The sequence below is a fragment of the Ranitomeya imitator genome, chromosome 3, assembly GCF_032444005.1.
Source record: "Ranitomeya imitator isolate aRanImi1 chromosome 3, aRanImi1.pri, whole genome shotgun sequence".
Lineage (NCBI taxonomy): Eukaryota > Metazoa > Chordata > Amphibia > Anura > Dendrobatidae > Ranitomeya > Ranitomeya imitator.
Genome location: NC_091284.1, coordinates 23699047 through 23713974, shown reverse-complemented (window position 1 = coordinate 23713974; position 14928 = coordinate 23699047). Strand labels below are relative to the sequence as shown.

Genomic DNA, 14928 nt, shown 5'->3' with positions numbered 1-14928 from the left:
GTTGTTAAGGGGTTAAACTTCCCTCTTCTTCTTTCTTCCACTGGACTGGGGAGGAAATCTGCCATCTTTACTGGGGGTGCATCACAAAGAAAAAAAAAGTTGGATTTTTAATTCATTTCTCTTCTCTTGGATGATCTAGCACTTCAGAGGAGAGAGGAATGGGGTCCCCGAGCTCCCCCTGGTACCTCTGCCATCCTCAGACCCTCCTGCTCCGTCCCCCGGCCCTCCGCCTCATTTTTCTGGAAGATCTGCCCCCCGAGATCTGTCGGCCGGTACTCGACAACAATAGGAGATTTTTGCCATTGGTTCATTTTGATTACTGTGATAGGGTCTATCACAGTGATCAAAATAAAAAAATAAATTGTACATCATCCTCTGAAGTTTTCTGGATGAAACATGATTTCTCATGCACTCATCTGTAAGCGCCCGTAGACTGTCAGCAGTACCCGGTGATACCAGCGAATTTGGCCGACATTAGTCTGAAGTGTATGGGGGACTAATAATTAACTTAATCGCACAGAAAACTTATGGAGGGAGTTGAAGCTCCAAGTTGCCAAGCAACAGACTCAAAATCTTAATGATTTAGAGATGATCTGCAAAGAGGAGTGGAGCAAAATTCCTCCTGACATGTGCGCAAATCTCATCACCAACTACAAAAACCGTCTGACTGCTGTGCTGTGCTTGCCAACAAGGGTTTTACCACCAAGTATTAAGTCTTGGTTGCCAGAGGGAACAAATACTTATTTCTCACTGCAAAATGCAAATAAATTTATATAATTTATACAGTGTGAGTTTCTGGATTTTATTTTTGGTATTCTATCTCTCAACGTTAAAAATTAACCTACCTTTAAAATTAGAGACTGTTCATGTCTTTGTCAGTGGGCAAACTTACCAAATCAGCAAGGGATCAAATACTTATTTCCCCCACTGTATGCACCTGACTACCTTTCACTAAGAACCAGGGCCTGTGCTCGCTAGGTGTGTCAGTCTGCTGGATGTTGAGCAGAGTCGTGTGTGCTGCAGGTGAGTGACCAGCCAAAATGTGAGCTGTAGCTGGAAGAGAGACAAGCCATGGATGGTCTCTCTATAAATGGAGACTGCATGGGTCAGCTAGGAAAGCTGAGCAGTCTGTGTGTTGGAGCTGCAGCCTGTTCAGTGTGAACTGTGCATGGATTTGAACATGTCTGTTTGGCGCTGGAAGCTGCTGAAGCTCAGGCTGAAGGGGATACCAGGAGTGGTAAAACTGTACCTTATAGCTGAGTAAGGTTTGCTGCAGAAGAAAGTACTGTAATCTGTTGGTGTGAACCCACACTGACATGTATGTGCTGCTGAATGAACTGTTCATTCGCTGTGTGCTTGTTTTTGGTTTTGAGTCCTTTGAAGTCTTATCAAAGCAATAAAACTGCACTTTAGACCAAACCGCATTGCCAGTGTGAACACTGCCTAATCCCTGAGAGCTTAAATCCCAACAATACATATATTACATATGTCGCTGCTGTTACAGGCACACACCGGCTATGTATTAGGGTAAGATCAAACAGGGCGTTTTTGCTGCATTTTTTTTTGCTGCGTTTTTTTTTATGGCAATTTTCAGCTGCTTTTTACAGCACCAGCAAAGCCTATAAGATTTCAGAAATCTCATACACACATTGGTTTTTTGTGTGATCAGTATTTTGTGCTTTTTTACTGCGTTTTTAGGACATAGAGCATGTCACTTCTTTCAGGGTTTTTGCAGCTTTTTTCAGTGTTTTTCACCCATTGACTTGAATGGGTGTTGAAAAAACGCAGCAAAAAAGCAGGTATCATTATTTGCTGCGTTTTTGCTGCTGAAAATTCAAGGACATTAGCATGGACAAAAAAAAAAATACACCAAAAAACGCACCAAATACGCACCTAAACCTACGTTTTTGATGCAGCTTCTTTCCTGCCAAGAAGATCAGGTTTTGCTGCAGAAAAAAAGCAACAAAAATGCCCTGTGTGAACTTACCCATACAGCTGGTATCTGGCCTGAATAGAGCGGGAACAGTTCCTGAGCTTGCTTTATACACGTGTACCATGACTGCACATGTATGGCCGGGTACGTGAAGGGGATGAATACTGATCCAAGACCCGAGCCCCCCTAAACTAGTACAGACCACAGACCAAACCCCTGGGCAGACATGCTGACACCCATTGCCCACAGGATGTGGAGAGTAACGGCTGCAGGATTGGGGCGAGGTGAGAGTACTTTTGTGAGGGGCACCTGGGGGCTTTCACTAGTATGTCTGTAGTAGGATCTGGAGCTCACGTTTGGGGTACACGGAGCGGCTCCCTCCCGCAGCGCTGGGTGTAAGAGATGATATTGTTTTCTCGGTGTAATGTGTTACATTCATAGTGTCATTGAACGGTGACATCTAGAAATGTCCATGGAAAACACAGACACTTCTCCTGATACGTTAGTGACTCCTCCGACAGCATTAGCCAGAACAATAGGCGGAGGTAATGTTCCGTACGGCAGGACACCGGCGGCCGTAAACTACACGATACAGCAATAGCATTGTTATTAGAAATACTATAAAGGCACTTGTGCTGCATACACAACGATAACTGCGCTAGAGCCAGCGGGGGACGGGGAGGCGACGTCAACCCTTCATAACACCCTCAAGCTTTAAATATGCCTCAATCACACCTATCCTCAAAAAGCCCAAGCCCTCTCTTGACCATCCTCTGTATCTATCTATCTATCGCACTATATCACTTCTCCCCTATGCCTCAAAACTACTGGAGCAACACGTCCATCTTGAACTGTCCTCCCATCTCTATTCCTGCTCCCCCTTCTACCGCTTACAATCTGGCTTCCGGTCACACCACTCCACTGAACCTGCCCTTACTAAGGTCACCAATGACCTCTTAACCGCCAAGAGCAAGTGACACTACTCTGTCCTCCTCCTCCTCGACCTGTCCTCTGCCTTTGACACAGTGGACCATTCCCTATTACTACAGACCCTCTCATCCCTTGGCATCACAGACTTGGCCCTATCCTGGATCTCGAACGGGCTGCTGACGCAAGTGCCGACGTTCTCCATCGCGCTAGCAGTGACGGACCCGGAAACGCTGCAGCCCGCGTCTCAGGGTCCGTCACTCAATTGTGGGCGTGCGCTAGCGATGCATCCGACATAGGAATTAATGGCGGCCTTAACGAACTACGTTACACCGCGTTTATGTCCGTCTAACGGACTGCCAGAACGCAGTGTGAACCCAGCCTTACTGACCGAACATTCAGCGTCTCCCACTCACACACCACCTCCTCTCCTCGCCCTCTATCTGTCGGAGTCCCACAAGGTTCAGTCCGTGGGCCCCTGCTCTTCTCCATTTACACCTTTGGCCTGGGACAGCTCATAGAATCTCATGGCTTTCAGTATCATCTCTATGCTGACGACACACAGATCTACATCTCTGGACCAGATATCACCTCCCTTCTAACCAGAATCCCTCAATGTCTGTCCACTATTTCATCCTTCTTCTCCGCTAGATTTCTGAAACTTAACATGGACAAAACAGAATTCATCATCTTTCCCCCATCTCACGTGATTCCCCCCCCCCCCCCCCCAGAGGCGTATCTAGAGTTTCTGGCACCCGGGGCAAGAATTCATTTTGTTGCCCCCCCCCCCCATCCCCGGACATATGCGATTTGCACACTTAAAGTACCGTCACATTTAGCGACGCTGCAGCGATACCGACAACGATGTCGATCGCTGCAGCGTCGCTGTGTGGTCGCTGGAGAGCTGTCACACAGACAGCTCTCCAGCGACCAACGATCCCGAAGTCCCCGGGTAACCAGGGTAAACATCGGGTTACTAAGCGCAAGGCCGCGCTTAGTAACCCGATGTTTACCCTGGTTACCATTGTAAATGTAAAAAAAAAAAAAACACTACATACTTACATTCCGGTGTCTGTCCCCCGGCGTTCTGCTTCCCTGCACTGTGTAAGTGCTGGCTGTAAAAGCAGAGCGGTGACGTCACCGCTGTAATCTGCTTTGCGGCCGGCCGGCGCTGACACAGGATGCAGGAGGAGTGCGTAATAAAAAATTGCCCCTCACTATATTGTCTGCACAAAATATCACCCCCAAACTGTCCCTCTTATGGTACATGCTCTTCACACTGACCTCTCCTTTCCATACCGGCCCCCTCTTCACACTGTCCTCTCACACTGTGTCCCCCCCTATAGGGCCCAGTATTTATACTGTACTCTCATCAGACAACCCCCTCCTTGGTATACCGTCCCATCCTGGCTGTGCCCTTACACTGTCCCTCCATGCTACTCCCCCACTACTCAGTTTCTATTCTGTGCCCACTCACTTTTCTCCCCCATACTGTCTCCTCACACTATTCCCCTCCCTCCTCATACTGTCTCCTCTCACACCCCCTTGTTCACCATACTGTCTCCTCATATATTTACCCCTCATTTTCTATACTGCCTGCTCACCTGACTCCCTATGCACACACATCCCATCACCTTCACTCCCCGTACTCTGTCATTTTTCACATCGCTACTCATACTGTGTCCGCATACATTCCCCCCGTTCTCTCCTCATACTGTCTGCACCCATCCCCCATACTGTTTCCTCAGATATGTCCCCATTCTCCTGTACTGTTTCCTCATACATGCCCCCAATTCCCCAGTACTGTTTCCTCATACATGCCCCCCATTCTCCTGTACTGTTTCTTCATATATGCCCATTATTTTCCTCTACCCCACCCCATCATTGCTCTCTTCACCACCTCCATCTTTGTCTTCTCCACCACCACTATCATTGCTTTCTCCCCCGTCACCCCATAATTTCCCATTCCACCATCTCCATCATTTCGTCCTTTGCCTTTTCCACCATATCCATCATTTTCTCTTCCCCCACCATCCCCATCTTTGCCCTTTCCACCACCATCTTCATTGTCCTTTTTCGCCGCCATCACCATACTTGCCCATTCCACCACCTCCATCATTTTCTCCCCTCCAATATCATCAGTGTGCTTTCCACCACCACCATCCTTGTCCATTCTACCACCTCCATCATTTCTTCCCCCCCTCATTATTGCCCTTTTCACCAGCTCCATGATTTCCTCCTCCCCACCATCATTGCATTCTCCCCCCACCACCATTATTGTCCATTCCAATTTCCACCTACATCATTGCCCATTCCACCACATCCATCATTTCCTCCTCCCCGTCCATCCCAATTATTGCCCTCTCCCCATCATTGCCCTCGCCTCTCCTCCCCGTACACACACACAAAACCATTTACGTCTCTGCACATTCACCCACAGCCCTACGCATGCACGCACAAACACACACACACATATATTGCGTACAGTATAATGGCCACACCTAGTTACTCCTACACACGCGGCTGAGCTCTGTACACCTTGCACACACAGCTCCGCTCCGTACATCTCGTACACACGTGGCTCCAATCCGTACAGCTTGTACACATGCGGCTCGGCTCCGTACACCTCGTACAAATGTGGCTCTGCTCCATACACCTCGTATACACACGGCTCTGCTCCGTACACCTCGTACACACACGGCTCCGCTCCGTAAACACCCAGCTCCGCTCCATACACCTTGCACACACTCAGTACCGCTCTGTACACCTTGTACACACACGGCTCCGCTCCATACACCTTGCACACACCCAGTTCCGCTCTGTACACCTTGTACACACATGGCTCCGCTCTGTACACACCCAGCTCCGCTCCATACACCTTGCACACACCCAGTTCCGCTCTGTACACCTCGTATACACACGGCTCCGCTCCATACACCTTGCACACACCCAGTTCCGCTCTGTATACCTCGTACACACATGGCTCCGCTCCGTACACACTCAGCTCTGCTCCGTACACCTTGCACACACCCAGTTCAGTTCCATACACCTTGCACACACTCAGTTCCGCTCTGTACACCTCGTACACACACGACTCCGCTCCATACACCTTGCACACACCCAGTTCCGCTCCATACACCTCATACACACATGGCTCAGCTCCATATACCTTGCACACACCCAGTTCCGCTCTGTACACCTCGTACACACACGGCTCTGCTCCATACACCTTGCACACACCCAGTTCTGCTCCGTACACCTCGTACACACACGGCTCCGCTCTGTACACCTTGTACACACACGGCTCCGCTCCGTACACACCCAGCTCCGCTCCATACAACTTGCACACACCCAGTTCAGCTCCATACACCTTGCACACACCACCCAGCTCTGCTCCGTACACCTCGTACGGCTCCGCTCCGTACACACCAAGCTCCGCTCCATACACCTTGCACACACCCAGTTCAGCTCCATACACCTTGCACACACCCAGCTCTGCTCCGTACACCCCGTACACACACGGCTCCGCTCCATACACCTTGCACACACCCAGTTCCGCTCTGTACACCTCGTACACACACGGCTCTGCTCCATACACCTTGCACACACCCAGTTCTGCTCCGTACACCTCGTACACACACGGCTCGGCTCTGTACACCTCGTACACACACGGCCCCGCTCCGTACACACCCAGCTCCGCTCCATACAACTTGCACACACCCAGTTCAGCTCCATACACCTTGCACACACCCAGCTCTGCTCCGTACACCTCGTACGGCTCAGCTCCGTACACACCAAGCTCCGCTCCATAGACCTTGCACACACCCAGTTCAGCTCCATACACCTTGCACACACCCAGCTATGCTCCGTACACCCCGTACACACACGGCTCCGCTCTGTACACCTCATACACACACGGCTCCGCTCCATATACCTTGCACACACCCAGTTCCGCTCTGTACACCTCGTACACACACGGCTCCGTTCCATACACACCCAGCTCTGCTCCATACACCTTGCACACACGGCTTCCGCTCTGTATACTTCGTACACACACGGCTCTGCTACATCCACACAAACCACTCCTGACCCCACACAAAAGCTTACCCTCGTCCAGCACCATGACAACCAGCAGAGTCCTGCACTGCACGGAGGCCCTTGATCATGTGACTCCTGACTCCTCCCCTCCGGTGACCTCATCACAGGTCCTGTGCGCACAGAGTTGCGGCAGTAATAGCTGTGGTGTGCGGCTCCCTGCGGTGGAGGGGCTCTGCTGCGGGACAAGTGCAGTTCCACCCGAGCCTCCTTGGACCGTCGCATCATCAGGCGGCCCGCTGGCGCCCCCTGTCGGCTGCGCCCGGGGCGCATGCCCCGGCTGCCCCCCCTGGACACGCCACTGCCCCCAACGAACCTATCCATTACAGTAAACGGCTGCCCACTCTCCCCAGTCCCCCAAGCTCGCTGCCTCGGGGTAATCCTTGACACTGAGCTCTCCTTCAAACCACATATCTAAGCCCTTTCCACTTCCTGCCGCCTTCAACTCAAAAATATTTCACGGATCCGTTCATTCCTCAACCAAGAATCTGCAAAAACCCTAGTCCATGCCCTCATCATTTCTCGCCTTGACTACTGCAACCTCCTGCTCTGTGGCCTCCCCTCTTACACTCTCGCACCCCTCCAATCTATTGTAAGCTCTGCTGCCCGACTAATCCACCTGTCCCCCGCTATTCCCCGGCTTCTCCCCTCTGTCAATCCCTTCACTGGCTCCCCATTACCCAGATACTCCAGTACAAAACCCTTACCATGACGTACAAAGCCATCCACAACCTGTCTCCTCCATACATCTGTGACCTCGTCTCCCGGTACCTACCTACACGCAACCTCCGATCCTGACAAGATCTCCTTCTCTACTCCCCTCTTATCTCCTCTTCCCACAATCGTATACAAGATTTCTCTCGCGCATCACCCCTACTCTGGAACCCTCTACCACAACACATCAGACTCTCACCTACCATCCAAACCTTCAAAAAGAACCTGAAGACCCACCTCTTCCGACAAGCCTACAACCTGCAGTAACCACCGATCGACCAAACCGCTGCACGACCAGCTCTACCCTCACCTACTGTATTCTCACCCATCCCTTGTAGATTGTGAGCCTTCACGGGCAGGGTCCTCTCTCCTCCTGTACCAGTTGTGACTTGTATTGTTCAAGATTATTGTACTTGTTTTTATTATGTATACCCCTCCTTACATGTTAAGCGCCTTGGAATAAATGGCGCTATAACAATAAATAATAATAATAATACACTGCAGTCACATGTCCCCATATACACTGCAGTCACATGCCCCCATATACACTGCAGTCACATGTCCCCATATAAAGTGCAGTCACATGCCCTCATACACACTGCAGTCACCTGCCCCCATATAAAGTGCAGTCACATGCCCCCATATAAGGTGCAGTCACATGCCCCCCCAGTCACAGTACAGTCATATGCCCCTAATTCAGAGTGCATGCACCATATCTACATGCCCGTTCCAACATCCGGCAGGGCGTGGGAGCGCCGTTGTTCCTATCCGAGGGGTCACCACAAGCCTCACGCTGACAAGACGGCCACTTAGATAGATGTCCATCCCTATGTCAGAAGGTACCTACCACAAACATGGATGTCCATCCCTGTACCAGAAGACCCTATACTGAAAAACGGCTATGTATCCTAGAGACCAGTTTCATGCTATAAGTGACTGGAAATCACCCCTCTATTTTGCCTTTCTTACATACTCACCTGGAACCAAGTAACCCTATGATTAAGACCCGGGAGGGTCGAAACGTTGGGTGTTTGGTCATTCTAATCTCATTGAGGGGCATGCCGTTATCTCCATTTGCCCTCCACTAATCTAAAGTCTTGTGAATAGCTCACATGGGGAAAAAACGTAAAACACCCCTCCACAAATGCCACCCGCAGTTTCAAAATTGGCCCCAAACCTCCCAGCAGCGTCATTGCCCGTGAACTGAAGCCGTCAACATTCCAATCTGAGATCTTGCATTAAACGGAGATTCTGCTCATATTACAACATATTTGTGGGGGAGATGAGACAATTACAATATAAAGAGGTTGTGCTTAATTTAAGTATGGGCTGGCTAACCTTTTTATTATAGAAATAGCGCTACTCTTGTGGTTGTATTTGGTACTGCAGCTCAGTCTCATTTATTTGTATCTAATCCTGGACAACTCTGCTCTCAGCTGAGTAGTGGATGCCATAGGATCCAATGTAATTGGATACACTGCATTCACTTCTCAGCTAAAGAGCCACAAGTTGTGGACCACTAATCCTTACATTATTAATAGTAATATTACGTCTACTTACCCCCCGGGCAGGGGGCTGCAATGGTCCTGCAGTGACCATCTCCTGGTCAGAGACTGCTGTTGTGATATCATCTTTGATTCTTTCAGCAGTCATTACGCTCTCCATCGCCTTAGCAGGTAGTACATCTTCTCCTCCAGTGGTTTGGACGTTGCCAATAGTTTCATGGGCTCGTACTAGTTCTTTATCGAGAACTTTGGTAGAGCCGTCTTCATGGTGGTTGCTCATAGTTTCAACAGGGTTGAAAGCTTCACTGCCGACATTTCTGTTTATGGTCACCTCTTCTTTAAAAGTATCCGCTGACTGTATTGAGTGGGAGTTGGGGTGACTGTTATTTGTGCCGATCGTTTCGTGATTTTGGATTTTGTGGTCTTGGAAACCTTCGTCAGTAGATGGTGGACCTGTTTTATTAACAGGATCAATAGCTTCTAGGTTCAGTTTAGAAACTGGTAAAAATATGACTTCAAGCTTTGATAAATCAGGTTTTCCTTGCAAGGAATCTTCCATAGGTTCAGTCTTACCATCTCCATGACTAGATATATTGATGTTGTCTTCTTGCAAGCCCGATAGACTTGAGATGTCTTCCACCTGTTCTTCCTTTGTGGATGTTTTCTTGGTCAGCGAAAGTGATCTTTCTTCTTGAGGTGTCTCCTCATTCAAAGTCACCGGAGATTCTTGTTTCTGTACGTCCTCTATGGATATGTCTTTGGACAGCAGTGGTAATCTAGTTTCCTCTTGAGAAGTTTCCTCATTCAATAATTTCAGAGAATGTTCCACCTGTTCTTCCTCCTTGGATGTGTTTTCAGTCAGCGGTGGTGATCCTCTTTCTTCTTGGGATATCTTCATAGGAGAATCTTCTCCAACCTTCCTGGAGGACAGGTCATCGTGTTCCTCAGAGGCAACTACAAGGTTCTCCTGTTTGGTTGTCTCTTCTTCAAAACCATCGTCTTTGGGTTGACCATCCTGAGGATGTGATGGTGTCAATGTTTCAGAGGTTGTGCCATCTTCGGTAATTACAGCTTCCTGATGTGAACAGAAAGAAATCAGATAGAAGAGCTAACTGAACTCTATGCACTTACAATATCACATCAATTATGCCTGCTTAGATGGTTTGGAAGTAGAGTAGCTGTTAATTAAGCCTATCAGCAATGTGTAGAGGAAACAACAAGAAGATACCCTTATAGCCCTTGATTGGGTCCCTTCCTGTCTAAGAGAGCAATTACCATGTGAGGTAATCATAAAAACTATTCTCCTAATGAATACTTGGTTGAACCCTTACCAATATGCCATTTTTACTTCCATATTTTAGTACCCTTATGCTCCAGTTCTTTGGCTAAACTGCTTAGTCACAGTGCCCAATGCTTTTGTACACCAATCCACCCCTGGTATTGAGTGCCACAGATGGATCTCATGATTTTTCTCCTAAGTCTATTTTTGTGATTCTTTGACAGCCATTGCCATCTCCATCACTGGGGGCAACCACTTCTTGTGTCACAAAGGGTAGAGCAATGCATAGGAAAAAGTCCAAATGTGGACAGGTCAATGAATCTTCTCTGACAGTTGACTTGTAATACATACGTAGGTGGTGGTGACCCACTTAACGATCAGGGACCCTGTGCAAAGTCTGCACGTAAGTTTCTACAGTATAGCACAGCTCTGGTCCAGAGCAAACATAGGTTTGTCCAGTCTATCCTTGTCCTCTTTAGTTGCTATGCAATTGTCCTAGGCAGAGCGCACAATCCTTAGGGCAGGGCTCCCCAACCTGTAGCTCGGGAGCCACATGTGGCTCGCGGCCCCATGAATTTTGGCTCGCGACTGTCTGCCAGCTTGATGCATTAGGTCCAGGTCTATCAAACAGGTATGAAGACCACATCTCAAAATGGTGAATTCTGTGAGTAGCCCTGCACAGAATTGCAGATCTGGATGCACATTTACTGGTCTTGGGGGTTTAGGGATGTTTTAGGTATGGTACGCTAGAGGATGGTACTACCTGTTAGAGGAGGTGCTCAAAGCTGGATGTGACAGTGTGTTGGGAGAATACTGAATGGTGGTATTGTGGGAACCCCTGGATCTCAGTGTACTGCTCTGGAGTGATTTCTGTGGAAAAGCGTTGGTTATCATTATACCTGTAATGGGGGCTTTGGTTGACACTACTTTTGAAGGGGGTGGGAGATGGGTGTGGCTCGCAACCCTCTCTCAGTGCTGAATGTGGCTCGCGACCCTCTCTCTAAGCTGAATGTGGCTCTCAAGGTCAGAAAGGTTGGGGACCACTGCCTTAGGGTGACTATACACATAAGACGAATGTTGAACGAACCCACCAATGTCATGAGGACTGGCCGAGCACCTAATGTGTATGGAAGTGTCCAACTTTCCCCTAATGACAGATGTCGGGGAAAAAGTGGTCAGGCAATATGGCAGATCCTTCATTTTCAAGGGAAAGAAGCCACCGCCGGATGCATCTACCAGTGGCTTACATCCCTCTTCCCAGTGAGAACATGCATACTCGGACAACCTGAGCATTATGTATGTTTAGAGGTTGGGGGAAAAATCTGTTGGCCAAATGGGCTACTTTAGTCTGCAATCAGTGCAATATGGTATAAACAAAGCACCTGTCATGTGACAGCGGCTCCGCACTCTATAATGAGTCTATTGAGACCATATCGGTCAGATGTAGACCAGGTGGAGGGTCATCCTAGTTGGCGATGACCCCTCTACACTCAGGGCCCCTGTAGCAGCACATTCAGGGATCTATGTGGGAATTAAGTGTGTGTGAATGGTGGTGGTGGGTCCGCTTACCCGCTCTATTACTACAATTGACGACTGATCTGTCTGTAGGATAATCATTATCATTATCGCATACGGAAAAGAGATGGTAAAAATCAAAGTGGACCACCATTATGGTTTTGGGTTACACCATATGAGATAGCAAAAAAATGCCCTTTGGTTAATCATTCAGTAGTAAAATCAATGGGAACAACCAGTTCTTCGACAAATAGAAGCCCCTAGTCTGTAAATCAACCATGCTTTCAGATTTTTTCTCCTGTCTTCTGGATAAACTTGTTCTATAGTCAAGCCAAGGGTGGTGGGTAGACAGGAGGCCTCTTTGGACTCTGATGCCCCCCTACACCATGTCTCAACCCCTCATTTTTACACAGATAGGATTTCCTCTCTATTCCTCAACCTCCAAATGAGCTCAAAGGGAGATGGCACAAGAGTGGTTACGTGGTTGGACGCCGCCAAAGCACTTTACAGTGTAGAATGGAATTACCTGTGGGCAGTTTTGAAAAAGATGGGATTTGTGCCTTACTACATTGTTTAACTCGGCTCTCCCCAGTTGCTAAAATTCGAGTGAATGACCAGCTCTCTGAGACTTTTAAAATTACCGAGGGGCACTAGATAGGGATGTCCATTGTCGCCCTTTCTCTGCGCCCCGTCCACTGAACCCTTGGCATGTCGCCTAAGAGAGTCCAGAGATCATACTGGGTTTAAATGTGGAGAAATAATGGAGCGAGTGAGTCTCTATGCAGATGATGTCCTCAATAAGTCCAAGAATGTCAATCATAGCAGACTTCGGAAGGTTTATCAATTAATAGGAATAAATCTGTCCCGATGTCAGTAGATCCTCTGCTCCATTCTCCAATAGTGGAACAATCTCAGTTACAAATTGTAGACAAGTTTGGGAATAAGTGTCAGCACCAAGCCTAAAGAATATGGAACACGAAAAGTAAACCCTTTGTTCCTTCCCCCATAGTTTGTAAAGTACAAACGTAATATGGCGTAAAGAGCATGCTCACATAAAACTAAATAAATATATGTATTTTGGGATTACTTGAGGATGGAGTGGATCCAGACATGTCCCTATTCATAGGTATCTCTCGAATCTTATTTCAGGCACTTCATTGGTTAAGGAGCACAACCTCATCTATGGAGGCCCAAAAATCTAACTAGAGATAGAATATTTATCATGTGATCCCTTCATTTTTTGTCCTCTTTTTCCCCTCTTCTACGAATGTTATACTCCCGTTATTCTACAACTGCTCTGAAAATGAAAATGCTCCTCTCTGGGATGTCGGGATTTGGGTTTAGGGAATCGAAGTCGAGATATTTTGTTTATGTTTTATACTATGGAATTATTATGTCATTTATGTTATTTGAAAGATGGAAAATGTGTATTTGGAGATTTTCAATAAAAATGATTTGAATTTAAAAAAAAAAAGGTAAGATTTCCTCCTGGGAGAAGTTTTTGTCCCGTTTCCAGGCTGCTCCGACGCCGCGCTCTCGGTTGGAGTCACTTTAACAACTTGCCAATAATCAGCCGGGGACGGCCCGGGATCTGCTGCTATGCAGCGCATTCCTAAATAGCTTGTGTCTATTTAAGGAAAATGCAGCAAAATCGCCCTTGTCGCAGCTATTTTAATCAAGGAGACGACACTGCCAAACGTCTCCAGATACATCATCGCTCCACGCTAGAGAAAGCGGGCATCATAATCAATGCACGCCATTAACTGATATCAATTAGCATCACAGTTCAAAGGATCATGCAGGTTGTGGAGTTAAAGGGAACCTGGACCCAGGATACGTCATCATCGCATTAATTTTATACCTTATAAGACTGAACCAACGAGCATGAATGTGGCCGATAAATAAACACCTGAAAGTTGGCAAGCGTGTGAGACCACCTCTACTATACACAGTGAATGGGGCGGTAGTGAGCGTGTGCGACCACCTCTACTATACACAGTGAATGGGGCGGTAGTGAGCGTGTGCGACCACCTCTACTATTCACAGTGAATGGGGTGGTAGTGAGCGCGTGCACCACCTCTACTATACACAGTGAATGGGGCGGTAGTGAGCGTGTGAGACCACCTCTACTATACACAGTGAATGGGGCGGTAGTGAGCGTGTGTGACCACCTCTACTATACACAGTGAATGGGGCGGTAGTGAGCGTGTGCGACCACCTCTACTATAGACAGTGAATGGGGCAGTAGTGAGCGTGTGTGACCACCTCTACTATAGACAGCGAATGGGGCAGTAGTGAGCGTGTGTGACCACCTCTACTATAGACAGTGAATGGGGCAGTAGTGAGCGTGTGTGACCACCTCTACTATAGACAGTGAATGGGGCAGTAGTGAGCGTGTGTGACCACCTCTACTATAGACAGTGAATGGGGCAGTAGTGAGCGTGTGTGACCACCTCTACTATAGACAGTGAATGGGGCAGTAGTGAGCGTGTGTGACCACCTCTACTATAGACAGTGAATGGGGCGGTAGTGAGCGTGTGCGACCACCTCTACTATACACAGTGAATGGGGCGGTAGTGAGCGTGTGCGACCACCTCTACTATACACAGTGAATGGGGCGGTAGTGAGCGTGTGTGACCACCTCTACTATAGACAGTGAATGGGGCAGTAGTGAGCGTGTGTGACCACCTCTACTATAGACAGCGAATGGGGCAGTAGTGAGCGTGTGTGACCACCTCTACTATAGACAGCGAATGGGGCAGTAGTGAGCGTGTGTGACCACCTCTACTATAGACAGTGAATGGGGCAGTAGTGAGCGTGTGTGACCACCTCTACTATAGACAGTGAATGGGGCAGTAGTGAGCGTGTGTGACCACCTCTACTATAGACAGTGAATGGGGCAGTAGTGAGCGTGTGTGACCACCTCTACTATAGACAGTGAATGGGGCAGTAGTGAGCGT

At 48.3% G+C, this 14928-nt stretch overlaps 1 protein-coding gene across 1 annotated transcript in view; it reads right to left on the bottom strand.

The window, feature by feature from the left end:
- Positions 1–14928, bottom strand: part of TEX55 (testis expressed 55) — a 154176-nt gene that overhangs the window by 65890 nt on the left and 73358 nt on the right. The window contains exon 3 of the mRNA XM_069760570.1: positions 9230–10249. Within this exon, the coding sequence (XP_069616671.1) occupies positions 9230–10249 (1020 nt within the window). The remainder of the gene's footprint in view (positions 1–9229; positions 10250–14928) is intronic.